The sequence below is a fragment of the Ruditapes philippinarum genome, unplaced genomic scaffold (genome assembly GCF_026571515.1).
Source record: "Ruditapes philippinarum isolate M1 unplaced genomic scaffold, ASM2657151v2 ctg513_1_1_1_1, whole genome shotgun sequence".
In the NCBI taxonomy this organism is placed as follows: domain Eukaryota; kingdom Metazoa; phylum Mollusca; class Bivalvia; order Venerida; family Veneridae; genus Ruditapes; species Ruditapes philippinarum.
The window spans coordinates 68,840-96,687 of NW_026859247.1; the positions used below are offsets into that span (position 1 = coordinate 68,840).

Here is a 27,848-nt window from a genome sequence, read left to right on the forward strand (position 1 = left end):
ACAAAAAATAAGCTTTAAAACATGTGTAGTCAACTTTTTATTTAAAGTATTTTTTAACACGGGGGATTCATTCAGACAATATCTTGTTAACTCTATGTAACATTTCAAACACTTTGCCTGTTTCAAAATAACTCGCCAATAATACAGCTTTAATAGAATATAGTTTTCTACGACACTAATCCAGCATCTTTTGCCATCTTAAAGAAAACACTGCTTGGATCCTGTAACAATTTATTCGGGGCATCAATTTCAAGTATCTTTCCTTCAGACAAAACAAGAACCCTGAAACAAGGAAAAAATAGAACGTAACATGGTCAGTAACAGTTTGATAAGACAAAACATATTACACCATCAGCCACAGTAAGCCTCAGAAATAATTTCTGATAAATGATGCAAAATGTTAACAAAATGGTGTTTTGACTTCCACATGAAATACATATATCACTTTATCTATAATAATTTGGCAGAAAACGCAAAGGAAGAAACATATAGTTCAGATAAACGTTCAGTACAACAGAAAAGGCTATATTAACATTTTTAAAGATTAAATTGGCCTTCAAGTTAATCAAACAAGCTACTGCTGTAACTTAAGTTTAGTTCAGCACATTTAAATTAAAAAATATAAATATATATTTATAAATATATATTATAATAATTAAGAATGACGCAATAGAAAGCAAAAGGGGCATTTTGAAAAAAAATATATGGAAAAGAATGATTGGAATTTTATAAGAGATAAACCAATTCTGTTTTAACTAACAAATAGATGTCATTTTGTTTTTTAAATGCCGGACTGTAGTTATCTATATATATCCATGACCCCTTTTGGTCATTGGCTTCAATATTTTAAGTGTTAACGACCAAATTCTGATTATAATGGTAGTGTCTTTATTTTGTTAACATTGTATTTTAATCGTTTTAACGTATCGTTCGTTTTTTATATATAATACCAAAACAATCTTATTTTCACTCACAATATTTGAACAGTAAACTAAAATATTACCTATCATAATCAAGTACTGTATTAAGTCTATGGGCTATTGTTAGTATAGTACAATCACTAAACTCGGTCCTTATTGTTGCCTGAATAAGTTCATCAGTTTCTAAATCAACTGCTGCAGTGGCCTCATCAAGTATTAGAATTTTCGTTTTATGAAGCAATGTCCTGGCCAGACAAACCAGCTGTCTTTGTCCAACACTGAATGAACAATATTAAAAGACGTTTAAAGACAAAATAAGTATCGGGTTTCATATGAATAGTAAATGAATAATTTCATTCCGTAAAGATCGGAGATTTCAAACAGTAGTTAACATAGAAAGTATAAGATCATGTAATATCAAATTAAACAAAAAGATATGATTTGTAAAAAATTAATGCTAAAATAACATTTTACGTCACTTAAAATAACCCTCTATGGTTTTCCTTAAAACGTATTTTTGTGCAATTCTGGTAAATTTTGACAATAAGAATTACTTCCTTGTGCACCTACGTTATTTTTTACAATAACATTAATTTCTCTAAGCGCCTAAGATAGACTTTGTGAAATGATCACCCGAGAAACCTGATAAAATTAGCAAACAAAAGCATAGTGTACCTCAGATTGCTTCCTCCTTCGCCACATTCATATTCCAATTGTCCTGACATATTATCTACCGCTGCCTTTAAATGTGCACATTTTAAAGCCTCCCATAACAAGTGTTCATCGTATCTACCAAATGGGTCAAGATTTTCTCTTAGTGTTCCAGAAAACAATACAGGATCCTGAAATTTAGTGTACTCATTTTGAAAATGAGGGCGTAACAAAAGCGTGGAGCTTCGCCTTTTGAATTTTTTAGAGAAAAAGACATTGTATTTAAAATTTGTGAACAGGCCTCAGAGTTTCATAAAAACATCAACACATACTGTGTCCATCGCACATGGATGTGACCATGTCCCAATATTGCACTACTTTGTCAGGCTAGCGTGTAAGCAGGATAACGGAGTAGCAGGTAGGACGAGAATAGGCAAATATTTATGCCTTCTATTCAAGTGAGGACATACAATAATGTAAAAAGACTTTATTAGACTTTATTCTATAACTTTCAAACAAATCTTTAAATCGAGACAATATCCACGTTTGTGTGTCATACTTCTATTTTTCTTGAGAAATAGAACCAAATTGTAATAATGAATATAACTGAAGGACATTACCTGGGGAAGAATAGTGAGTTTACTGCGGAGGTCATGAAGCCCTATATCTCCGATGTTTTGTCCATCAATGATAATAGCACCACCTGCTGATTCGATCAACCTAAACAATGACAATGCGAGGGATGACTTGCCAGCCCCTGTTCTTCCAACTATTCCTACCTAAATGATGAAGACAAACAGTCTATGTACTATCGATTTCAATGTGAAAATTCATCAGGAATGAACATATAGAAATAACCATGTAATGATATGTTATGTTACATTTATAAGTATGTATCTAAACAATAAAACTGAGTCTGTATTCGTAAATTTTAAGAGTCATGGATCCATGAATATTTAGACTTTAAGAATGTATCCAATAAGGATATAGGAGCGGGTTCATCACAATTTTATATGCCTTAGATTTCCAGCACATTTGAAGTAAGCGGCAATTATGATGAAACAATGTATAAACTATTATTATCACTATTATCTAAACTAATTTTTTTAACTATTAGTTTTTTATATGTCAAATTTGAATAACATTATCAGTTAAATTATTAGTCAACGAGATGAGGAATTTTTATTTCTATATTCAATTTTAAGCTAGCTTTTGAGCTGAATGCCTAAAATGTATGTCAAGATGAGCAAATAATATTGCAAGAAAATCGACCTTCAGAAACATGTACTGAGATTTTAAGAAAAGTGAAAGATTCAAGATCAAAATAATGTGTTGTTGTTCGCATGTGCGATGACTGGACGATTTTGCAATATTTATCACCATATTTCTTCGCAATAAAGGCTACTTTTGCATATTTTGACTTCTTTTTGATAAGTCACCTGTGTTGTTAGTGCAGTTTAGAATGTGAAGATTACCTTCTTTGCTCACTTAACAATATTTTACTTTTTTCATACAAGTTCAAATTTTTTATGAAAAAAAGCATGAATATGACATGCTGCTTCAAGCCTGACCTGTGTATGATTACAAACAACGTCTAACCTTTTCTCCAGAACGTATTTGACAACTGATTCCTTTAAGTGTTAATTCTAAGCCATCTCTGTATCGTGTTCTAAACAAACGGAACTCTATAGATCCAGTTCTAGGCCAGCCTCTACTCGGACGTCTTGATCTGATTGACCAAGGTGCCTTAGATGAAAAGAAAACGTTCTTCGTTTGTATACAATGAAATTGGTAAAGCAAAAACATCAACTATATAAGTAACCACGTGATTCTTGATATATTATTGAATTAAACAAGTCTACTTGGCTAAGCTGAGTTGATATTTGATGAAACATTAGTCGATGACGACTGTGTACCTTGAAATCTTACTTAGCACATTTGTTTCTGTTATAATTTATTCATTCTTAAATTCTCATTACTACTATCAATTTTTGTTTAATATACAAGCATATATTGATCAAAGTAATGGTTCAGATCGTCATCGGTTATTAAAACTGATGTGTACTCTACAATCTACATTATCAGACAAATTTTATGCAAACAATACATTACAGAAAACCAAAAAGTAGAATTGAAAACTAGCAGATTCTACATCGCCGCAACTTTTATGTAATTATTTTTATCATTATCATTATTTTATTCAAAACATTATACAACATACAGTAAACATTGTTTGATGCTCCACAAAATGTATGAAAGTGTCTTGTTGCTATCTATTGCAGTTATATGTCCCTTTGCTATTAATGACAGAAACAAACTTTAACCCTTACAACGCTTAATATCTGAAATTGACTAGGCATTTTTTATTCGGACAAGACCATTTATTCCTTTTTACGGAAAGCTTAAGATTAAAGATATATTCTGAATGAAAAGCGGAGAACTTTGCACGGAACGGACTTGCTGACTGATCTGTGTCTGCAGCGGTAGCACAGGTAGATTCTGTAACTGTCCACATGCTCAAGTTAACACCCAATGTTGTGTTTACCTCAGGGCTCAACTCTGTGTACTCCTTTACCCTTTCAGCAGAAACAATGTTCATTTCCATCTCGCTTACAGCTTGTATTACAAGATTTAAACTTATAGTGATCTGAAACGATACGTTAAAATAACAGCACTTGCTCCTTTAGAAATGTTTCTGGATAATGTTGATGAAATATAAATACATGCTTTATGTCTAAGGGAACTGGTTGGTTTTGATTAAAATGTTATAAGTTATAACCAATATGAAAATTTCATAGAGAAAAATAAGTTTGATTCGAATTCGAACTCTGTCATTTAAAAGCAACATCAAATTCTAACTTATTTACGCAAATTATTTTCGAAATGGCTCATTTTTTTATGAACATGAACAGGTGTTATTTAGCATATTATATGAATAAACAGGAAAGCTAGAAAAGTGGACAAAGATTGCTGTACATCTGGATTAGTTTTCACTTAATTTATTTAATTTTATTGTACATAAAACAACATTTACAATCATTTCACAACAAAGAAATTCAGAAGGTAAAACAATACTTATATCAATTCCTCAAAAATAAAGATGCGATTAGATGTAAGCTCTTTGAACATGTTGAATGAACAATTAAGAATGAGAGAATGTTTGATTGTTCAATTTTCTCTACATAGAAACTAAGGTAATCTATGGAGAAATGCCAGAAAGAATGTAGAGAGAAATATGATTGAATATAACAGAAGATAAACACGTACAGGGATATGTGCGTACGGACAGGCCAAGTTCATTCACACTTATAAGTTTTCTTACAAAAAGCGCTTCGATTGTGAAATGAAGCTTTGGATATATTCTGAATTAGGATTTTATTTTCATCAAAAGAGAGATGTCACCTTTAATTTTCTTAAGGGTTATAAATTATAACTGGTAGGATAATAAGAAATAATAACGTGACTTACTTGAAGTGCATACGTAATAGACAGACCAACTTGTGCCCCGTTCAGACCAGTAGATATCAGAGCAAATATTGCAGCCGCCAAAATTAAAATATTTCCTAAAGTTTCAAGCCGTATTGCAATCCACCTGTAAATTAATGTCATAAACAAAGTGACAAAATGTGTTAAAACAACAACATTTATTGTCAATATATGTAGCAAAACAGGTCTTAAACTATGTTTATTCAATAAATTAGATAGGATAAATAAAATAGTAAATAGGAGTTTTTAAAAATCATGAAAAGCTGTCAATTGAATAAATGCATGCTTGATGAAGACAACCACAAAAATACGTCTTAGATATTATACTACTAGATACAATTTTGTGGATGAACGGAAATAATAATAGTTATTGTTTTTGGAAGTTTGGGAGTATAACCTAATAGCCTAAAGATCAAGAATATTAAGCAAAAATACATTTATAATAATATTAAAAAGCGTGTAGTTTACCTGGAAGCAGAGAGGGCTGCAAAGAAAAACTTAATGTTTGTATCAATTCTTTTTTCAGACTCTTCGATAAATCTGTCCATACATTTATAGGCTCTGATGACGCTAACACCAGTGATGGTTTCACTAAAGTGGTTATATATTGGAGACCTAAGGACAGACTCAAGTCTCTTCACTTGTCTTGCAGTCGGTAGAAAGAATTTCTGTTTAAATGCAAAACAATAATAGTCACAGATGATGAATAAACTTTCTTTTTACAATATATTCAGCAATAAATGAACTGAAATAATTGGTATTTAGTTTTCAGTATTAAAATTGTGTAAGGATATATTTGGCGATGTATACTATGTCATTTCAAAATTGAACACGTCATTTATATATTCTAATGGTCTAGGATATTTTAGTATCTCTGATGTATAATGCAAATATAAGATACCAGAATAAAACGTTCCACTACAAGATATTCAAGTTTTAGTTTAATAGGTTTTGTGACGACTTTGTGAAGTTTTTCCCCGCACAAATTTACAAACATTTAGGTCTTTTGACTATATTTTTACTTTATATACAAGAATTCTATCAATGAAGACAGTGCAAAACTGATTATTTCCTTAAATGTACTCTGCCAAAACATTTTATCAATTTACAAAGCAATTAGTTCAATCATTATCTTGTTACATTGACAAACGCAACAAAGACTGTTTATCTGGAAAGTAACAATTTTATTGACGTCATTAAAAATATCTTGACTGCTGCTCGAGCAATTAAATCTTTAAATGCTGAATAATAAACCATAACCGATTTTTTACATTATTTTATTGTAATCATTTTTGGAAGCATTCGATTCACAAAGACTGCGATTCATTTGAAATGCATTTGAAATGCAGTCCTAGTGGTTAAAAATGATTAAAGTGAATAATTAAAATTACAATTTTACCCAAAATACCTCTTTACATTTTTGAAAAAATAACGTCTGGTATAAATCGATATCTGACATGACACAAGAGAACTTTCATTCTCTTTTGGTACCATACTTTTTTCAAAGTCTACTGTGATCTCGCTTAGAAGACTGTGGGTTAAAACAAATGGATAAACTGTCTAAATGTTAAAAAAATAATTTTAGAATCTATATCTAAACCTTACCAATAACATTAGATATACGATGGTCACGGGAACTATGACAACCAGGAAGATTGGCGTACTTATGGACACGACGATAATTGTTGCAATGGTACTGAAAATCTGGATATTCCATAATCTAAAATTTAGAGGCAGTCTATCATCCATGACATCGATATCACTGGAAAATCTGAAACAAAAAAATGGTTTTGAAATTACAAAATATTGTTTTTTAAAAATTAATAATGAAACAAGTATACAGAAAAAGTTAATTCTTGTTAGTATGAAGATTTAATGTAAATTTTCCTTCACATGTATTAAAGGTCCACCTAGTATATATTAACTTTTGCTTTAATGCAGCATTGCTTTTAAGTTGTCTGATTGCGTTTTCTCTGATACAGGTATTTAGTTTTCTCGAAGACATGTGTGCCTCTGAAAAAGGGAAAATTAGAATAATTCTGATAAACGGAGCCTTTTTCATCGGCAGATACAAAACAGTTTCGCAGTTTATATTTTTTAAACCAGCCAAAATTAATAAATTAAATTAAAAAATTATGAATTAATAAAATGACACATGTTACGATTTCCACTGGTTAATAGTAACATAATGATAAATGAAAGTGACAATTTAATTCATCTTCAAGATATATTTTTGAAATTGACAATCATCAAAGTAAGTATATTAAATATGATTATATACAGTTACGTATTAATATATATAATGATATAGAAATATTCATGCAACTATTTTTTGTTACTTCTTATAATTCATGGTAAATACAATATCATTGATTGAGTGCTATTGTACAATTTGTCAAACATAATTTCACTTAAAAAACATAATTTAGGTAAGAGAGAACACAGTGTAACAAAGACAGCATAACTGAACTAAAAGAGAGCATAATGTAACTAACAGAGAGCATAACTGAACTATAAGAATGAATATTGTAATTAAAGAGAGCATAACTGAACTAAAAGAGAGCATAATGTAATGAAAGGGAGCATAACTGAAGTAAAAGCATAATACAACTAAAAGAGAGTATAATGTAGTTAAAGAGAGCATAACTGGGCTAAAAGAGAGCATAATTTAACTAAACCTGTTCATTATTCTACCCACTGGTGTCGTGTCGAAGAAAGACATTGGTGAACGAAGAATGCATTCTAACATAGAGTTATGTAGTATACCGGACGCTCTAACCATCCTTGTTAAAGCAAGTGCACCAAATGCAAAGATGGCACCGCCTGGAACATATGAAATGCTTTTTTTTTAATTAATTCATCTTTATGCAGTATTTTTGAAGGTTCGTTTTTACCTACAAAGATAAAATTTGAGCTTTATTTTCTAGACTCTATAATACATAGGAAAAAACATTAATGGTTCTTCTATAACAAACTTATTTAAAGTACTAAGGGCATTATTTATTAGAACGCTTATAAAACAAGTTTCAAAATAACAAAAATGTTGCAAATGATTATGGGATAGTCGACAATTCATTTTTTAATTATGAAGTTGCTTAATTAACTGTAGTGAAGCAAGATTTGTTTCTAGATGAAACGTTATTAAGTCCAACTATGTAAGTTATAAAGACTGAATAATGTTGAATCATTTATGTCCACAGTTCAAACAGTGCAGCTAAATAATTGTTAATGAATTAAGCACGATCTGAAAATGTTTCTATGACATCAACATTTAAAATTAGAACCTGAGATAGCGACACAGGTCATCAAGTGCACTGCATATGTCAGTCACATTTTTTATTGAAGGTTAGTCATTGGCCAATCACGTTGACCATCATTTGCTTCAGGCACTTAGTAGTACAGTTGCACCTATTTAGAATTTTGTATGGAAATCGAAATACTACTTTGCTTACATGTTGCTACTTTTATAGCAAATTATTTCACATTCAGCGCTAATAAGCAACATCAAACATGTTCTTAACCCATAATTCAAACGATAAAGAAACTCATGTTTGCCTTTTCTAATGAAATGAAATTTGTTCGTTTCTTGGGCACAAGTGGTCCGTTTTTAAAAGAAATTCTGATCACATATATAAGATTTTATTATGTAATATCATATACTAGTAATATACCTTGAATAACTCCAATAACGGTATACCATACCAAATAATACACATATCTATTTTCGTATTCCGATGTATGCCCTAACGATACATTCTTCATAAGTTCGTCTTCTGTCCAGTAGGTTAACCAGTAATTAGAAAAGACATTTAAAGACTGGAACGCCACCATAAATACCATTACAAATATCAGAGCTATATAACCCATGGATTTGGCGTACTTTTGAAACACTGCGAACTTAACCTGAAGAAAAAATGACATATGAGCCGCGTCATGACAAAACAAAAATTACGGGTTTGCGACCGGCATGTATCAAGACCAGCCTGCGCATCCGCGCAGTCTGATCAGGATCCATGCTGTTCGCTTACAAACCCTATTACAAGTAGTGAAACTGATAGCGATCAGCACGGAACCTGATCAGACTGCGCGGATTTCTCATAGCCTCTATAATCAAGCTTATCTTAATTATTAACGTGTTCCTCCTCTACTAACCTTGACATTGTTTGATATGTTCATGTTAACGCTTTATTTCGTATCCTTGGATTAATAGAATACCAGAATTAAAAGAATTTCAGCCAGATACAGAAACGGCAATGCTTTAAGACACGGGCGTGTGCGCGCCTGTTTTGGCAATGTAAGGTATCTTCACATACCGCTCCCTTTTGAGACTGTTCTTCTTGCACCAGACGACTCATCAACTGATCGTTCTTCTTCATGTCTTTATTTGAACCAGCTTCTTTTGTAAACGACATTCCAAACGACTTTTCCCGCTCACTTGATTTATGTCTTCGTCTAAATGTTAACAACAAAACATGTCAATTAAGTCCTCACTAGAAGTATCAAAAATACATGTACATTTTAACTCATAAATATGACATTTGTACATATTTATTCAATTTTAATCTTTTTTCTTTGATTCCATTATCTTTCGGTCTTCGCTGCAAAATGTCAAAAGAACGAAAGCTATGGCGATTCAGAAATGACTTTCATTATTTTTTAAGGCAAATGAAAGATTTTATCTAATAAAATAATTATACACTCTGTATTGTGGAGAATCAAGAAATATATATACATATCATATAAATATATATTCCTCGTCATTATCTATTAGGCAATACATTTTTAAGTGTTTAATTAAAAGTAATGATGCAAGTGTACAGTTACCGGAAACAAATTATTGAAATGGTAAAAAAATCTCGAACATGGGAATCCGATGTCGATAGAAAAAATTCCAAAATTGATAAATGATTAGCGACAATACGGGTTAATATCTTTCAAATATATTAGATCTATATGTATATTATGCACATGCATAATAAATACTATAGTTTCCGATCAAACGCTTACTATGCGAGTTAAAAAAACTAAAAAAGGTTATAAATGTTGAATTATGAACGTCAATAGTTCAAACAGTACAGCTAAATAATCGTTAATGAACTAGGTACGCACTGAAAATGTTTATGTAACAACCTCTAAGATAGCGACAAAGGTCATCAAGTGCAAGTATTTCTTTTATTGTTATAGTTTCCTTTAAAAGGCCAAAAGAGCTAATGCAACGTCGATTTAGAAACGGCATTCAAAATTATTTACGGCAAATGATAGATTTTATCCAATAAAATAATTATATACTCTATTGTTGAGACTTAAGAAAAAAACATATCATTAATATTATATTCCTCGACATTTATCACATCACAAAAAAAACAGCCAAAAGAATATATTGCTTATTAACTGTATTTATTTTAAGGGGAACGGTGGCCTAGTGGTTAAGGTGTCTGCCCCTCAACCCAGAGATCATGGGTTCAACCCAGAGATCATGGGGTCGAGCATTACATTGGTCAAGACCACGTTTCTTCATATGACACCAGTACTGGTTGGTTCCAGAAAGAAGACTCGAAAGTGATTAATATAAGTTGCAAGAACTTATTTCGCAATCGAGTTTAAATACATAATTATGTTTAAACCAACTGTATTTATTTCTTAAGATTTGGCGATATTTTTGTCAACGGCTGAATCATAAATATAAGGCATTTTGTAACAAAGTTCTATGTATGTCCCGATTATCACGACATTCTAAATAGTCTTAAGAAAATGTAATTATTATATGTATTTTGTCAACATAAGCCCATAGAATATTGGCGACCAATATTAATGTAACAATCTAATATACAACTTATTTGTTTAGATAATAAAACGTGAAAAGTGTTCAAATGTTTCTAGAATCTTAAGAGCAATAACAAAATTTTCATTCCACCTCCCTATAAACCTTTTTATAGATTCTGAAATGTTCATGTTCGTCAGTTCGTCCGTTTAGTCCATATGTCTTAATGGCAACTCAGATGTAATCACACACATTAACCTTTATATAGCTCTGTATGGTAGCTCTATGGCTGAGTGGTATATGTCACTGATAACCAAAACTACATATGACGTTCGCAGATGTAGGTTTACAGTCCATTATGGACTTTGTGTTCAAGACCAGGAATTATCCCGCAACAATGCAGAAAAGCATTAATTTTGAAGCACGAATTGGTGATAAGTTATCTTCATGCAATTTCCACGGAGTATAACTACACTATAAATTTTTTAGCCATAAGTGGTAAATGAGATAGGGGCCGACAAAGGGGGTATCAAAGCGGGAAAAGCGACAAAGGGTCGAAACATTAATAGTCAAAAAGAAAATTATTTTTAGCTTATAATACTTTTTTTTAGATCGTTTTTATAAAAGCATAAGCATATAGACACACTTTCGAGTCCGATCCTTGAACTAACCTGTACCAAACAGTTATTCGCATGCCCCTGACGGGGTTTGAACCCATACGGTCAGCACTCTTGAGTCTTCAGATTATTATTCCGAAGCATTAACCTCATAGCCACACTTTACTCACTTAAGTATTTCATTAGAACTCGGACATTTCTAAAGGATTATAGAATTAAGAAGGTAATGCCTTGTAGATAAAATGTTTTAAATATGTTGTTCATGTTAATCAAAGTTTGTTAGTTATAGCTGAAAATCCTTTTTACCTTTTCGTAGAAGATTTCGGCGGTGTTATGTCATCAGGAATGATGCTCGCCGTGTGAACTGTAACAGATAAAAACTTATTTTTAGAACATCGGATTATTTTAAAAAGATAATTACAAGATATTTAATAAAAAATAATAAAGCTCTTTTTTTCTCCAATATCTTTAAAAACAAACTGCAGTATAGTGTATGGTGTATCACAACGCAATGAAATAGAAATTGCATGAAATCACGAATTGTGTGCAGTCCGCAGTCAGCTTATACCAGTTTAGTGGCAAACTTATTTATCATTAATGTTTAACTTTTTATCGCTTGGATTTGAATCCCGCTTTCAATATATGTGGTTGAACTTGAGGCCGATCAATTAATAAAGTAATGCGCATAAAGGCAGCTTGACCATCTATGCCCGCAGTGCAGAAACTTCGCCATATGACTTATAGGGAAGATGTTCCAAAAGCATTTATTAAACCTAAAAAATCACACAGGAAAATTACCATCAGTGTCATCGGCATCCGACTCCTCATCATTTTTTAGTATGTTTGAACAAGAAATTTGCAAAAACCATCCCCTTTTAAATTAAACTCTTCAACTCCTGTTTCTATTATCCTTTGTATCACTAAAAATTTTTTCTACCTTTGGGACCATGTTTCCATGGTCATAGAAACGTGTCTGGAAAAAAACGAACAAAAGTATTGCAAGAAGAAGAACTAAATAGCATATAATGATACCTACATAAATAAAAGAAGATAGTCAAATATGAATTCGCACTTCATAAGTGTTAATTCTTGAAAAAATTTGGGGGAAACCCCTGAAAAAACTCGACAAAATTTCAAAAGGGAAATTAATGTCCCAAACTATAAAGTTCAAAAAATTACGTTCAAATGTTTGTAAAAAATTTCCCCGCCATTAAAAATTTGGTACGCATAAATTTTTTTCTCAAAATTAAAGTAAACCCTTCCCTTTAGAACCCTGGGGGTCCCAAAGACGTTCTGAAAGATGTTTCCACTGAGAGTCAACCCCCTTAGTGGGTCACTAAAAAATAAATATAGCGTCCGAATATACAGCTCTTGCTAAACTTACTCGTTGTTTCTGGCCACCACTGATGTTTATACCCTGTGTTATAAATATAACAAACATATTTTGAACATATTACCAGTATGGAATATGTCATTTCTGTGTAATTTGTGAAATACAGAATGTTATAGGAAAAATATAATAAACAAGTTTGACAGGAAGCATATACGGGTATCTTCATATAGTTCAACTCATTTTTCAAGATAATTAAAATGCGCATGAATAATATTTTCACCTATATCTGTATACTTTAATGTGCAGGGCTTACCTTTTCACCTATTTCCGTCATATCACCGCCGGACAGCATTTCGAGATCAGGCACCATTGCACATCCGGTCAGAACTTTGTTGTACCTATCAAGGTCCCATTCATTACCAAAGATGATATTATCACGGACTGTTAAATTTTGAATCCACGCTTCCTGTGGAACATATGCTAGTTTACCCTGAAAAAAAACCCAATAACATAAAGTATGTTAGCACAAACAATGTACATGACATCACATATTACATCATTGAATAACTTGATACTTTAAGAGTCCTTTTTCATTTGAATTATTTATACATATTGATCCCAAGTGGGCCTGAACGTCCTGTCGGTCCAGGATTGTACTTCATCGGCAACGTATTGTCATGATGCCGAACTACTTTTTCGCTGCTAACGACATTTATATTAAAACTTTAAAAAAACCTTCGAAGCGCCACCGTCACGTGTTATTAACGACAGATCAACTAATCATCAAAGGTACTAAGGCTGGTTCTCCGCAACAAGCATGCCTCGGGAAGAGTTTAGAAAATGATTCCAATGTATACCTTAATATGGTATTTTATTAAACATCATGTCCGAAAAAACTGATCTACTTTGTTATAAATACGGACTGACCAGTTTCTGTTTCTCATACATTTTTGGGGGTGGGGGATAAGAACGATATCACGAATAAATCTCGCGATACGTCGCATACAGGAGAGTCATCTATATGAATAAAAAGACTTGAAGTACCTTTTCATATATTTACCTTTATATTAACATTTCCTTTTAGTTTTTCCATTTCTCCAAGAATGGAAGATATTAATGACGATTTCCCACATCCTACTTGGCCAACTACTGCATAAATTTGTCCTTCGCGAAGTTTCAAATCAATACTGAAATAAAATGTAAAACATTCATTTTTCTTCATATATTTTGACCTTCTTTGCTTTTAGGTTTGATTCTTAAATTTTATTGTTTCCTTTGATATATATATACCGGCAAATTTGCTTAGAAATGTTTCTCTGAAGCTATGCTCAACAATAATCTACCTGCATGTTGCTGAACATCCATATATATTATTTCATATAATTTTTTAATTGCATACGTAAATGTATTTTAAATTTTGCATAAATTACACGAAGTTTGTCAAACTTATAATGGAAGATTACTTGCATAGATTTAAATATACTACAATTACCCTGTAAGAGTTGGTTTTGGATCGTTTCTGTCCCACGCAAATGACCCGTTTTCTATATTTATGCTGTATTCTTGAAAAATAAATATGATTACTCGTACAATACGGTAATGAGGTAAACGAAACAATTATCTATATAAACTATAGGTAACCAAGCAACTCAAATAGAAAAAAGCTCTATACAATCTTGAAAATAAGGCAACCTTAACAACTACAACGTTGCTTTCTTGAAATATACTCGTCTAAGAGTTTTCTTCTGAATTTCTTATCATATATTGGACACCAATTTATACTTAACTGCACGTACAGCTGCATGTACGTGCTTATATATTTCAAAGATATGGTTGTTATTTTGTAAGTAACGTTTAATTTATTTGGTCTTTTGCGATCATTGAATCTGGTACATTTAGTACCACATATCACAGTTGGTGTAATTATCATTATCATCATATTCATTTTATAATTATTATTATTATTATTATTATTATCATTATTATTATTATTATTATTATTATGATAATATAATAATAAAACTAATAAATTATAAAATGAATATAATGATAATGATAATTACACCGAATGTGTTATGTGGTACTTTTAAACACGAAGCAATTCTACTATCCACTTACACATTTTTTAAATATATGACAACTGAAAACTTTAAATACCTCCCGCTTCATTAGTAGAAATATTGTCTTCGTTGATATCTTCTTTCCATAAAAACGTTTGAATTCTCGTCAGGGATACATAGCCCTTGAATAACAAGCATTGTAATTAAAATTAAGATAAAAGAAAACCATATACATGATACAATTAACATCTCTCAATGTATATATATAATGTGACATACACTGAATTCTCTTTAGCGTAGTACTTCTTAGTATAATTTATACAATTGTCTAAATTGAGACACTTTTATCCTCTTTTGACAATAATAGTAACATGTGTGACATTACAGAACTGCTGTATAAATGAAATGAATGTGAACTTACACTGTATAATATACTATCAAAATACATGTTGAATAAAATTGCAACTTTAAACCATGCATTGTAAATAATTCATTGTAAAAACCAGTGTGGCTTAATTTTAGCACGCGTATGATTATAATATGGAGGCGTAAAAATAACACAGTTGGGGAAAGTGCCGTGATGATCACACGTACGGTCTCATAGGTACTTTAACGTACTTGAATTATAGATCATTTTTTCAAAAATGCATATTTTTTGGAATACTGCCCCTGTTTCTATTTTAAAGAACTTAAAATCGTACTTGTATAACACCGTTGATCACAAACGGTGTAAGGGTTATTGGTCCACGCAAAATGTTGACTAAAGAAAGCACAACAAAAGCCGTCTGGGCATCAAGATAATGTACCGATTGCATCAACGTGTACACCAAAACCAACATATAATTCACCTAGATAATAAACAGACATACGAGGTGATAATGTTAAACCGGAAATACATGAAATATATATTAAGGGATATCGTCTGCAATTGTAGATAAAGGTTAGTGTAGCAACGGGGAAATACTGTACCAACTACAAGGCAGAGTATGAAGCCATCATGACAGCTCTGAAAGTGATTGAAGAGTCTCCACGAGGACTGCCGCAGATCGTCATATTAACGGATGCTCTGTCGGTACTACAGGCCCTAGAACACCATCAGCTGCCTGAACTATCAGATGTTGCTATCTTCGCATGTCACAAACCAGACAAATAGCACTCCAGTGGATCCCCGCACATTGCGGCATCCCTGGAAATGAAAGGCTGATAAAACTGGCAAAGCTAGGAGGTGAAGGTGATCAGCCCATGAACCACATCAGCTACAAGGAGAAGACAACAACAATCAAAGCAGCCATGAGGTGCAATGAGGTGCCAGTCAAACATGGATGACTACCACTACCTGGACAGGAAGGAGCAATTAATTATCTTTAGGCTCCGCACAGGTCATAACAGGCTGAACGCACATATGTACAAAATAAAACTAGCTGCCTCTCCTAAGTGTTCCTGTGGCCGTGACAACCAAACAGCTGAACATCTCCTACAACGATGTCCTCTCCTGTAACAACAGAGAAGAGCGGTGTGGCCAGTGGAGACCGGGATACAAACGAAACTACACGGCACAATGGAGGAACTGCAGAAGACTGCAACCTTCATCGATGTGACCGGCCTGAGATTGTAGCGGTTAACGAGAAGAAGAAGAAGAAGATCGTCTGCTATGCGTCTGATAAAAATGATCATGTTTAAACTGTACTTTGACAATATGATTAACAACCCGACCATTTTGTATAAAAAAGAAATAAATCGATTTAAACGAAAGACACAAAAATGCCAGGCTATTTACTTTGTCTACGTGACTTTTATTGGCATTGTGATATAGTGCAAATGTCCATAAACTGTTTAACCTTCATATGTAAGACAAATTTTGAAAAACAAGATCAAAATGTACTTTACTAAGTGATGATTCACTTATCATGCGTTCATATTTCATATATACGTGAACATTTTTATATGCTGCAATATGAGTTGGATACATTTTTAGTTCTGCATTTTAAAAAGTAAATTCCTACACAATGATGTACATTAATCGATATATCTGCTGCTTATTTACAAAACAATTGTTTGAATTTTGAAGGAAAAAGAACCTTCAAAAATATCTGTATTTGTATACATTCATTAAAGCTAATTATGCTTGCATTCAATCATTTTTAAACGGATAAGCACCTACTTAAATATCAGCATAATGTTTTGTTCCCGACAATTTATTTTGTTTACGTACAAGATACATGTATATGTGTATTAAATAATACAGACATTTTGCGTTACAGCTTGTTCGATAATAGAATATAATATTATGAAAACAACATATTGTTGCATTTTATTAATTTAAAAGTATATTTTACTAGATGAAGCTCTATGCCCTTAACTGAATAAAGGGCAGATTTAACCTTACAAAAGACAAGGTCATTCTCTAGAAACAACAACAATTGTTTTGTAATTATGATTTATGCTAATTATGGATTTACAAAATCACCCCAGAAGAATAGCGCTCAATGTGAATAATTGCTTAAAAATATGAAAATGTAATCAAAGTGGTAAATTGACTTCTACACATATTACTATATCTCTATAACTTTATCACTATAACTGTACTCATTGCCTAAAGAATCACAAGGATCAGACATGATATGGCCAATGAGTAACTCTTTCGAAAATCAAACAAGATAATTACATTAAAATTAAAATATCTTTAAAATAAAATGAATTTATTTTTAAGTTTAAGTTGCTTTAAAGTTTAAGGACGATATAAATATTACCATGAAGGGGCTGTGAATTGAAAATAAAATGGCGACAGCTGTCAGCATGGCATATTTCCACAATCTTGATAACTCCTCGGCACGTATAGCCGTCACTTTCTTTTGAAACGGAATCTCCCATGTGTACATCTTTAAAACCTAAATGTGAAATAATAATACTCAAAACCTAGATGTGGAATTATAATAATTAACTCTTATATGAGAAATAATGATAATGAAAACCTTTATGTGAAATAATAATAATCAAAATCTACTGTATTATAATAATGAAAACCTTTATGCGAAATAATAATGATCAATACCTATATGTGAAATAATAAAAAATAATGAAAACCTTAATGTAAAATAATAATGATCAATACCTATATGTGAAATAATTATAATAAACACGTATTGGTTGGTTACTAAATCATTCTGTCGTTAGTTAAATGTCATTTTATAAGCAAAACATAAATGGCACCGTGTCGAATTTTTACTTTAAACTTTGACTTATGCGTATTGTCTTTTTTAAGTTTAACAAATGAGACTATATTGAGCTTTCTTTTAAGAACGATTCTTAATTACTATTTGTACTATATATCCCTAATTTTTATGTAGATACTTATTTCTTGGTATATAGACTCTCTCAAACCTACTGTACACATTTATGACAGAAATATGAACTAAGTGTCGAAAAAATTGCCACATAATACAATAATCAGCACATTCTAAGACAGGTATACGGGTATCTGTCGTGTATACATAGAACTGTTGATTGGACGGATATACCCGCCTAGTAGGCAGCGAATAAATATTAAATTAGAAATGAATTTGTATATAATATAATACCTTTATACCATTGATTACTTCATTCAAAATTTTCACTCGTTTACTTTTGTTACGTAGAATCTGTATTTGCAGACGTTGCTGAAGTCTTCCCAGAATTCCATTTATTATAATAGCCAACAATACAACCGCTAGTCCACCAAACATAGCCACGCCCATAAACGTCCATAGTTGTACCATAGCAACTGTAAAGTGAAAGGTTATGTTCAATCTTAACTCACAGACAGCTTATTAAACCACCATGGTATCAAGCCGACCTTCCCAATCACGACCAAACAATCTGACAAAAGGTTGTTAAAGCTAAGCCTTTTGATTTAAAATCCCCTTTTTATAACATAAATTATAATTTCATGTAATACTTTCATGCACATCAACTAGACTAAATCACATTAAATGAAAGAGATCAGGTACAAATTTATCGAGGTCATTATGAATTGTTTGATGTATCCTTTAAGCTATTCTTAATAATGCTCATACAACGGTTTAATCGAACTTACTCGCCATAATAGAATATGAACGTCAATTCAATTTAATTATTCAAAGGCTATTTTGCACACAATGTGCGTTTTAGTTATATCTTAATCCTCTTAAGGTGACCCAAGATACTACGGACCTTAAATTTCCCAATCAACTTGATTTCAAAGGTCTTAACATTGTACATAGTAAAGTTTAGTGAGTTTCCTATGATCATATAACTATACTTGCCAATCGTTACGAAAGGTAGAGACACTATATGATGGGAAAATGTAAAAGCATCCTGAACTCTTTGACAATCTACTGACATCAAGTTCACAATTTCTCCAACAGTAGATGATTTCTTGGCAGAATTTGAAAGCGTCAAAGCCTAAAATAAATATACATGTATATAAATAGTAGCAGATACGAATGACAATTGTAAAGAAATAGCTTTTAATCGTCTGCTGAACCTTGATCAAAATGTAACGAAATTAAAATATTAACAAAATATCCACAGATTGAAATGTTTAAGCACATTTAGACTGCTAAAAAATAAATGTAATCAATGTCGAATTAAGTTCTCAAAGGTGTGATAGCATATACATGCTTCCTTCAAGAATTTCATATTATTTTGAGGAGTGCCCTTGATAATGTTGTTATAACTTTTGGCCTCCAACTTTTGTATATTTACATTAAAGAATTAATCATAAATAGTGTATCATAAAATATGTTTGGTTGGGTGTTGGTTACTACCTTAATTTGATTCTATATCTTATGATAAACTGAATCTTATAATAGCTAATACCTTTCGATAGACTGCACCAATCAAAGCTGTTTTTATTGTAAGTCCTAGACCAATCATATTCTGCAGACATGTCTGCCATACTAGAGACTTGATCATGCTGGTAACAAAAAGGGCCACAGCATACGTAAATCCTATCCAAACAGGTAAAGCATCATCGCCATTTTTCTTCTCTATTACGTCGATAATAGCACTGCAATATGTAATCAAGTTATAACATAATATCATATCTTACTAAACAAAGAAACGAATGAAACAAAACAGAGGAGGTAGGGAGAGGCGTAGGAGTATAAACAACAAGAATCGCGAAGTGGGTGGAATCAACAAACAAAAGAGTAGCTGTTAAGGACAAGTATGGCCCCTCGGACGAAAAGTCCCAATTGATAAATGTAGACACTGATTATGATCTTTTCTTCTGCTTTACTTCTTCACAATATTAACCCAAAAAAACCATAAAATCTCTGGAGGGGACATCTGACTTTAATCAACTGTATATGAACTTTAACTCGTCAACTTTTAAAATTAAAATTGATACAAGAAATGAATGGAATAAAACATAAAGGACCGAACAAATGGAAGCTATGAAAGAAAGACCAAAGGAAGCTACGAATTTGGAACGAATGAACGAACGAATTAAGGATTTTTTTAGGGAGGAAGGAATGAAGGAAGGAAAGGAAGGAACGAAGGAAGGGAGAAAGGGGGAAGGAACGAAGAAACGAACGAAGAGTGGGTATGGAAGAAAGGAACGAAAGAATTATCAAAACAATTGATTGATCAATTAAAATGCAGGAACGACCTTCACTTGTAATTACACTTCCATAACTGAAAAAAGTATAAACAAACCAATAAAGTCTAATACATTTGACCCTTATTTCACCTGCACAAAATCTTCAATGTAAATTTTGAAAGAAATGAAAGAAAACAAGTGAAATGTTGAGGTTAACCTTAAAATAAGTGGTTGCATGAGATTCACTGCATCGCCAATTATTTTATATCCGCATGCCTCGACCCACATCCAACCGAATGATTTTATTACAACTTTGAAAATGGAAGGATTTTCTCTACCATCAGCGTCTACTGGTACAGTCCCGAACGAAACGTTATTAGTACCGTTGTCATCACTGTAAACGTTGCCTAGCAACGGCGTTCTTTCTGAACCAAAGTCCTTACTGTATCGACTGTATGAATGGGCGTGATCTTTAGCTCTTGAACTATAAAAAACGAGAAATATTAAGTAAAAAAATGGCATGTACAAAGTAACATGTAGATAGTGTCTCTTAAAGACCAATTAAGTTTCTAAAATGCATCAAGAAAATTTAACTTTGGTTGTTTTGTTCTAGTTTCCAAAAAGTTACTCACATTGGCCTGTACCTTCATGTGCTTTCTTTGCTTTTTACAATAAGTACATTTATAGTGATTTTATGTTTTATATGGAAGTCAACTTTTATGTCAAATTGTTTCACATTCAGTGCAACTTTTTCAGGTGATAAGCATATAACATGTTTTAAAACCATTACTGGAGTTTTAACTCATGTTTGCCCTTTCTCGGGTAGGTTAAAGTGTACATATGTATTCGTTTCCTAGGCATAATGTGCCTTGATACTTAAAATGATTTATAGGAAAATTAATGCAAAGTGTAGAAAAAATTCTTTTTTCGTGACTCTTGAACTATTATGTTTTCAAACTGTGTATACAGTTGAAAAGAGACATAATGATTTATTTCTCTTCTGCCAAAATGGTTTGTTTGCCCTGATGGTTTTTTTCGAATATCTTGCCCATGCTTTATTACGAAAGATGCTAATATACTATATGTATATTAAGATAATCTGTTATAAAATCATTATCTGAGAGTAAAACTTACATTTTTAGTGCTTTCAGTTTATCTTTAGTAAATTTCCAGTTTCTAAGAAAATGTCCGACCACTCGCTTGCTCTGAAGTCGTCTCGTCTGCGTCCACAAATCTTTGCTAGTCAATGTCTGTTTATATGCCTTCACGATCAAACTGAAATTCCGGCAAATACCTAATTTATTATTTGCCTTTCATTCTAATATTTTCAAACAAGAAATACTACATAATTATGAGAGGTCACTTTTTACATCATAGAAATATCTATTTAACATAACTTACTTTGATATATAACCATTATTTATAAGATATAACGTTAAATGTAAATCGTTGTTTTTATAAGAATATACTTTTAAATGTAAAATCAAAGGTGTCCCTTTAGAAAGGTTTGTCTGTGTATAAGTGTGTGTGTGTGTATAAGAAGCCATTGTAGAACCATTGCCATCGTAGTTGAATTTTCTATGTATATATAACATTTATATTCTTCTGTAATCTACGATAATTATGATGTCATCATGCGGAACAGGAAATGATGTAAAGACTACAAGTTACTAAATGTATTATGATTTTTCTTACGATGTTATCCAGGAAAATGTTATTTTGTTTAAAACTGAAGCATTTTCTTCTGGGCATGGATCTGACTGTAATGAAAAAGGTCGGAAATAAATATTATACAAATGTTTCACGTAATTTATGTCAGCCAATCACAACGAACTATCCCTGTAGGCTATAAAATCATTGGTGTCTGACTGTCATTCCGATGTGCTTTGATTTGTAGGTTTTAGTAAATTTAAAAATATTGAAATACTTAAATGTTTGAAAAATGAAGGTATTTGTAACAAAGGTATGTGCAAACCAAAAAATGGTAACCTGGTTTATTCAATTAATGTTAATGTATATGTTAAGTAATGGCAACGAGCATAGATTCCACTTTGCTCAACTTTTTAATCTGTACTAGGATTTTCAATGCCCAGAACCGAACCAGAATATTGCTGTCGTGTCTAAACAAACTATAGGGAATAAAGACCGGGAAGAACATATTGTCAGTAGTGTTTCTGTCTCCGTGTATTTTCTGCGTCGGTTTGTAACGAAACAAAACCAAACACACATGTAATTTTAAGAGGGATGATATTCTTTCATGTGTAGTAATAGCACAGCGCCAGAATAATCTGTCCGGCAAATACCGGAAAAATGATGGCAAATACTCCGTGCATCTACCGGAAGTCAAGCTGAAAACAAACAGCCAACGGCCAAAAAATCAAATGATACTTACGTCTAAACCATGATACCCCCTGTTTTTATACTGATCGGCGAAACATCGCAAAATCACCTGTATACACAGAAAACCAAACTCTATACAATGGAGTGTACTTTTAGAACACCACACCTGAAAAACAAATATTCAAAATGTTTTAAAGAAAAAATTACTTTATTGAATAGTTTGTGGCAGGGTAAAAAATTTAAAACTAAAGCAATACTCTTAGTGACCGTTTACCTTTACTGGTGAAAGCACAAAAAAACTACAGAAACACTTATAAAGCGATTTTTTTGTTTTACTTTTTTCAGGTAGAAAAACTGAGTTCCTGGCGTAATTTGTAACCACTACGAAGTCAGTGGATCCTAGACATTTAGCCTCAGAAACCGCCTAAAACTATACACACAACTGATAGACTTAATATTATTTAAACTTCAAAATGTGAAAACCTAAGAAACATAACTGAAGTTTAACAATTGCACTTTCGCTATTAAAGCACTGGCAAGGGTAAAAAATGCAAAAGGTCCTTAACCGAATGTTTTTGGTGGTCAAGACTTGTTCGTTTTACCTGTTCGTTTTACTTTATTTTGATTTCGGCATCATGACTATGCCAAAATCAAAATTACCTTCGTAATGGCCTCAATACATTTTATTTTCATATCCTTTTTTTAATTTAACTAAATTTACCACTGGAGTTTACTTACCCCTGCAGACGATACTGAATATACTGGAACAATAGCTGCTACTGTTGCTAGTAACCAGAAAACAAAAGGGACTCCGGACGATTTCACTCCAAGAATACGCATGTAATGCTCGAGTACCAAAATTAAAATCTTAAATAAAACGTTTAGGTGTATATGAAGAACATTATAAATTTTATTTCAAAGAAGCAACTTGGTGTCCTGAACAAAAATTAACCTGAAATGGCAATTATTCCATTTGCCACAATTAACATTAGAAATACGAAGGAGTAGAAATAAATCGAGTCAATAAATATGGTAAGATTTTTGTGTTATTAGTACAATATGGGAATATTTTTGGACAGCTGGAAAATCATAAATGTCATATAACTTTTTAAATCCTTATCCAATTGCGGGAATCAAAAGTAGATGATCAAATTATGTACTCTGGTGAGACTATTGATACAACAATTAATTAAAAACCATACACGTATTTAAGATGAAAGATATTTTATAGATAATATATATTATATTTCATAAGAATGTTAAAATAATAAACATATTTCACTGTATGTGGCCAAGCGACAGAATGGTTTTCTTAATGACACAACGATTTTAACAGTAAGATTATCGTTCTAATATGTTTTTTTTATTAATTATGGATATCTCAGTAAGGTCATACGCATTTCAGTCATCTAATGCAGGATATATTGGATACTACAGCGTCCAATACCAGAATATATATATTGGACGGTCAAGTGGTACGAATCAGATGAAGTCACTGGATGTCAATAATGGATATAAATTAATAAACAACATTGTGGCCAATCATTTAAATTTTGAGCAAGTAGCTAGTAGTAAATCAGTTTTAACTGTTAAACGCCTAATGTTTACATTTTTGCAATTTAAGGTTGAATAACTTTTTCACGAAATTAACGTACAAACGTTGCGGCTTTTATACCGTCAGCTAAGTAGATACCCGAGGGGATGTTCATATCACTGGTGCACCTGTACCCGTTACCCTTTGTTAGCAAAGCGTCTGTTATTGCCAAACAAAACAAAAATACTGTCAAAATCTGAAAAACAAATTAACATAATTGGATATTCATTGCGTAATAAGGTATTGAATCGTGAATAAATTTAAAATACATAGATAATGTGATATACATGTATAAGTGAAATGCTGTACTCTGAAACATTTTATGAACATTTTTGTTTTTATTGCCTTCATATCTTTTTGAAAGTATCTATGAAAACAAAGATAAATTACGGGTCAATATTGACCATACGTTTAGTTACGTAAAATAACGAAACTGGACGTGTCTTCCAATGGATTCTTTAACTTATAAACTATTAAGCTACTGGTAAGTATTAACCAAATGTTAAAACTCATCAGGTACGATATTAATATATTCATGGTCAGCTATATAATCATAATATCATACATGTATAATTATATCAGATCTTTTATCATATATTTAAAGTCTTTATAATTACTAGTCTTGTAATGTCTTCTTTTATGTTCAAAAACCATTGGTTAAAATAGGATTTTGCATTATAGAGTCTACGTGTTATTTTTGATGCTTTGATGTTTTGTCTTAATAAGTAATTGTTATTATTATTATTATTATTATTATTATTATTATTATTATTATTATTATTATGTATTAATTAAAGTCAAACTTATCATTGTTATGTAAACTGTCATGTAGACGATATATTACCGTTTTAGTTATGATCAACGGCGTCCATGGTAGCGGAGGATCATTGTCCCTCTTTTTTAAGTACAGAAGATATGGTATTAAAGTTATCCATAAGTAGCCATATGGTATCCATACTAATACGGTGTCTTCAAAACAGGGACTAAATTCTGGTTTAGCTTGAAGTGCTTTGTCAGCATCCTGGAAGGTAACGAGACATTTCATATTTCAGACATAAGTATTTCATGTCATATTTCAGACATAAATAACAAATCTTATATTTCAAACAAATATAAATCATTTCTTATTTCAAATATATATGGAACTCTTCTCCTATTTTAGATATATATAGGACCTTACATATCTCGTATTATTTCAGACATATTTCAACGAATCTTATAGATAAATATAACGAGTTTCATATTTCAGACATATAAAACAACTCACATATTTCAGATATAAATAGGGTCTTACAGATATAACACATCTCATATTTCAGACATAAATAACAAACATCATACTTTAGACAAATAAAACACGTAAATTTCATATTTTAGACATATATATATAACACTTCTCATAGTTTACGTATAAATAGAGTTTAACCATCTAATTTTTCAGACATGAAGACGGAAATTTTATTTTCTGTTTTCAAATGTGCTAGAGTAACCTTTTGCACAAGTTGCGTAATTTAAATGACGTTATTAGTACATGTGCCTTTCCTATTGAATGACGACATATGTCATTGTGCCGTTATGAATAAAGTTAAATTCATACGCTGCTATAAGAAAAAAGTGCTAAACGAATATATATTAGTTTTCTTAATTTCTTTTCGAAATATCATTAATTTGATATATGCAAGAAAAGAGATATACTATCCTTTCGTATATATGTCATTGACAAATGATAATAAAGGTCATTGTCATCTAGTTTTGTGCCAGAAAAACACCTAAATTTATGAAAAATATGATAGTTAAAGAATTGCTTTATCTAGGCTTGATGATCAGCTCATAATTTAGCTATTAAGAATAAAGAAGGGATTCAAAGCACCTTTTAAATTACAATATAGTAATGTTATTGATATAAATATACTCATTTTTGAGTAAGATATCTTTATATTGCAAACAATTTTTGAAATTGAGGAAATTCTTTCTGATTTTGTTTAATTTGAATAAGGGAATGCACAAACTATGTTTTGAAAGCTGCATTCCGTATTATTGAAGTAAATAATTTGGCCTGCGAGTTTTTTTTAAAGATCCTATTATTTGTAGTGTTTAAAACGTAACAAAGCCTTTCTTCTCTATATGTCCTCATATAATTCTATATTACAAAAGTGACTGTAATATAATTCATCAGTATTTTCAAGTATAAATTTTAGCATAATATATTGATAGACTAGCAAATTATGTAACCAAGCAAACTTTCGCAAGAATAATTAAAATGTTCATGTCGACATTATGTTAAATACTGATATTTTACAATAATTTATAGCAACTTTTTTATATTGTAAACAATATTAAACAGAATTATTTAACATGATTTGATGATTTTCTCTTCGTATTTGATTTTGTTATTGTACCGCCAATGTATATATGTTTTATTGGCAATGAACATTAAGTTTTATGGGTTTTTTTCCAAATAAAATAATGAATGTATATGATTCGAAAAAAAAATCACTCCGAAATTAAGAATCGATAGGGTTTTTTTCCAGCTAATCTAGGGGTAAAAATCTTTAATAGTTAAAACTTCGAAAATGAGCGCAACATGTCGACACTATATATTGTGAACAGTAGAGCATTAGTTAAGTTATAACGGTAACATTTTTTTAGCTTTGACAAAAAAAAAAACATTTGTTTAGTTCCGGATAACATCTACTGTTTTGATAATTCTAACAGTTTCATACGAACCACGTAGTGTTTGTACTTCTGGGGCGGAGAATCTCTGGACCTTTGCGCGATCGTCCGAAATAAAGCCAGTAATACTCTTCTAGATGGAGTCGCCCGTATGCTTTTCCGGTGGCGGCACTCTTAATTCATGTAGATATATACCACAAAGACGGCATTATTAAATACATATTTTAACTATAACAAATACTTATATATTATATATATAGTTACCCATAATGGATATTCTCCACAGATCTTTTCAAACATTCCTCTTTCAGCTTTAAAAACATAAATTAAAAACGATTATGGAAACTTTGAACACCACCAATATTGTTCATGGCATAAATATCCACTCGGTCGATCAAAGAACAGAGGTAAATTACTAGGACGATGTATAAGTCAATTATTTTAATATAAACGTTTTCTGAGGTAATTATAAATATGTATATATCATTATGTATGTGTACTGTTTTCAGTTTTCATGTGCGTGAATATTTTAATATGTAGAATTAGTACTATATCACTATTATTAGTCACGACTTATTGAATAATTATGCGTGTCAATATAAGTAAGCTGTTCGTTTCGAATAAGTTTCATTCATTGTATTTTATCACAAAGGTCAAAAGAAACTCAGAACGCTTCCATATACAGTAATCCTTAAAACAATTATTAACCCTCTACCGGCTGGAACTTAAAGCACATAACCTTTGCCATCAGTATATGGCCTATCCTGAATATCCGGGCAACCTGAAAGGGTTCTATACTGTTGTTAACTCTTACTAACTTTAAAGGCACATTATGTCTCAGAAATCAGTAATT

The 27,848-nt window shown here is 31.5% G+C and overlaps 2 protein-coding genes across 2 annotated transcripts in view; one reads left to right on the forward strand and one right to left on the reverse strand.

Moving 5' to 3' along the window:
- Nucleotides 1-10: 10 nt before the first annotated feature.
- Nucleotides 11-27,827, reverse strand: LOC132755784 (multidrug resistance-associated protein 1-like). Its single transcript, XM_060746702.1, has 33 exons — nucleotides 27,260-27,827; nucleotides 25,167-25,343; nucleotides 24,384-24,518; nucleotides 23,467-23,595; nucleotides 22,781-22,894; nucleotides 22,084-22,148; nucleotides 21,523-21,663; nucleotides 20,606-20,872; nucleotides 19,665-19,854; nucleotides 19,109-19,247; nucleotides 18,407-18,588; nucleotides 17,579-17,716; nucleotides 15,530-15,676; nucleotides 14,926-15,010; nucleotides 14,261-14,330; nucleotides 13,829-13,955; nucleotides 13,082-13,258; nucleotides 12,790-12,852; nucleotides 12,472-12,506; nucleotides 12,234-12,307; nucleotides 11,742-11,799; nucleotides 9,371-9,509; nucleotides 8,729-8,960; nucleotides 7,736-7,880; nucleotides 6,663-6,828; nucleotides 5,526-5,725; nucleotides 5,040-5,163; nucleotides 4,117-4,218; nucleotides 3,171-3,317; nucleotides 2,192-2,350; nucleotides 1,596-1,762; nucleotides 1,004-1,198; nucleotides 11-282 (listed from the first exon to the last, which is right to left on the reverse strand). The coding sequence occupies exons 1-33, from the start codon at nucleotides 27,293-27,295 to the stop codon at nucleotides 168-170; spliced, it is 4,440 nt and encodes a 1,479-aa protein (XP_060602685.1). The 5' UTR covers nucleotides 27,296-27,827; the 3' UTR covers nucleotides 11-167.
- Nucleotides 7,081-27,848, forward strand: part of LOC132755779 (E2F-associated phosphoprotein-like) — a 67,018-nt gene continuing 46,250 nt past the window's right edge. Inside the window, exon 1 of the mRNA XM_060746698.1 lies at nucleotides 7,081-7,090. The gene's annotated coding sequence lies outside the window, so the exon portion shown is untranslated. The remainder of the gene's footprint in view (nucleotides 7,091-27,848) is intronic.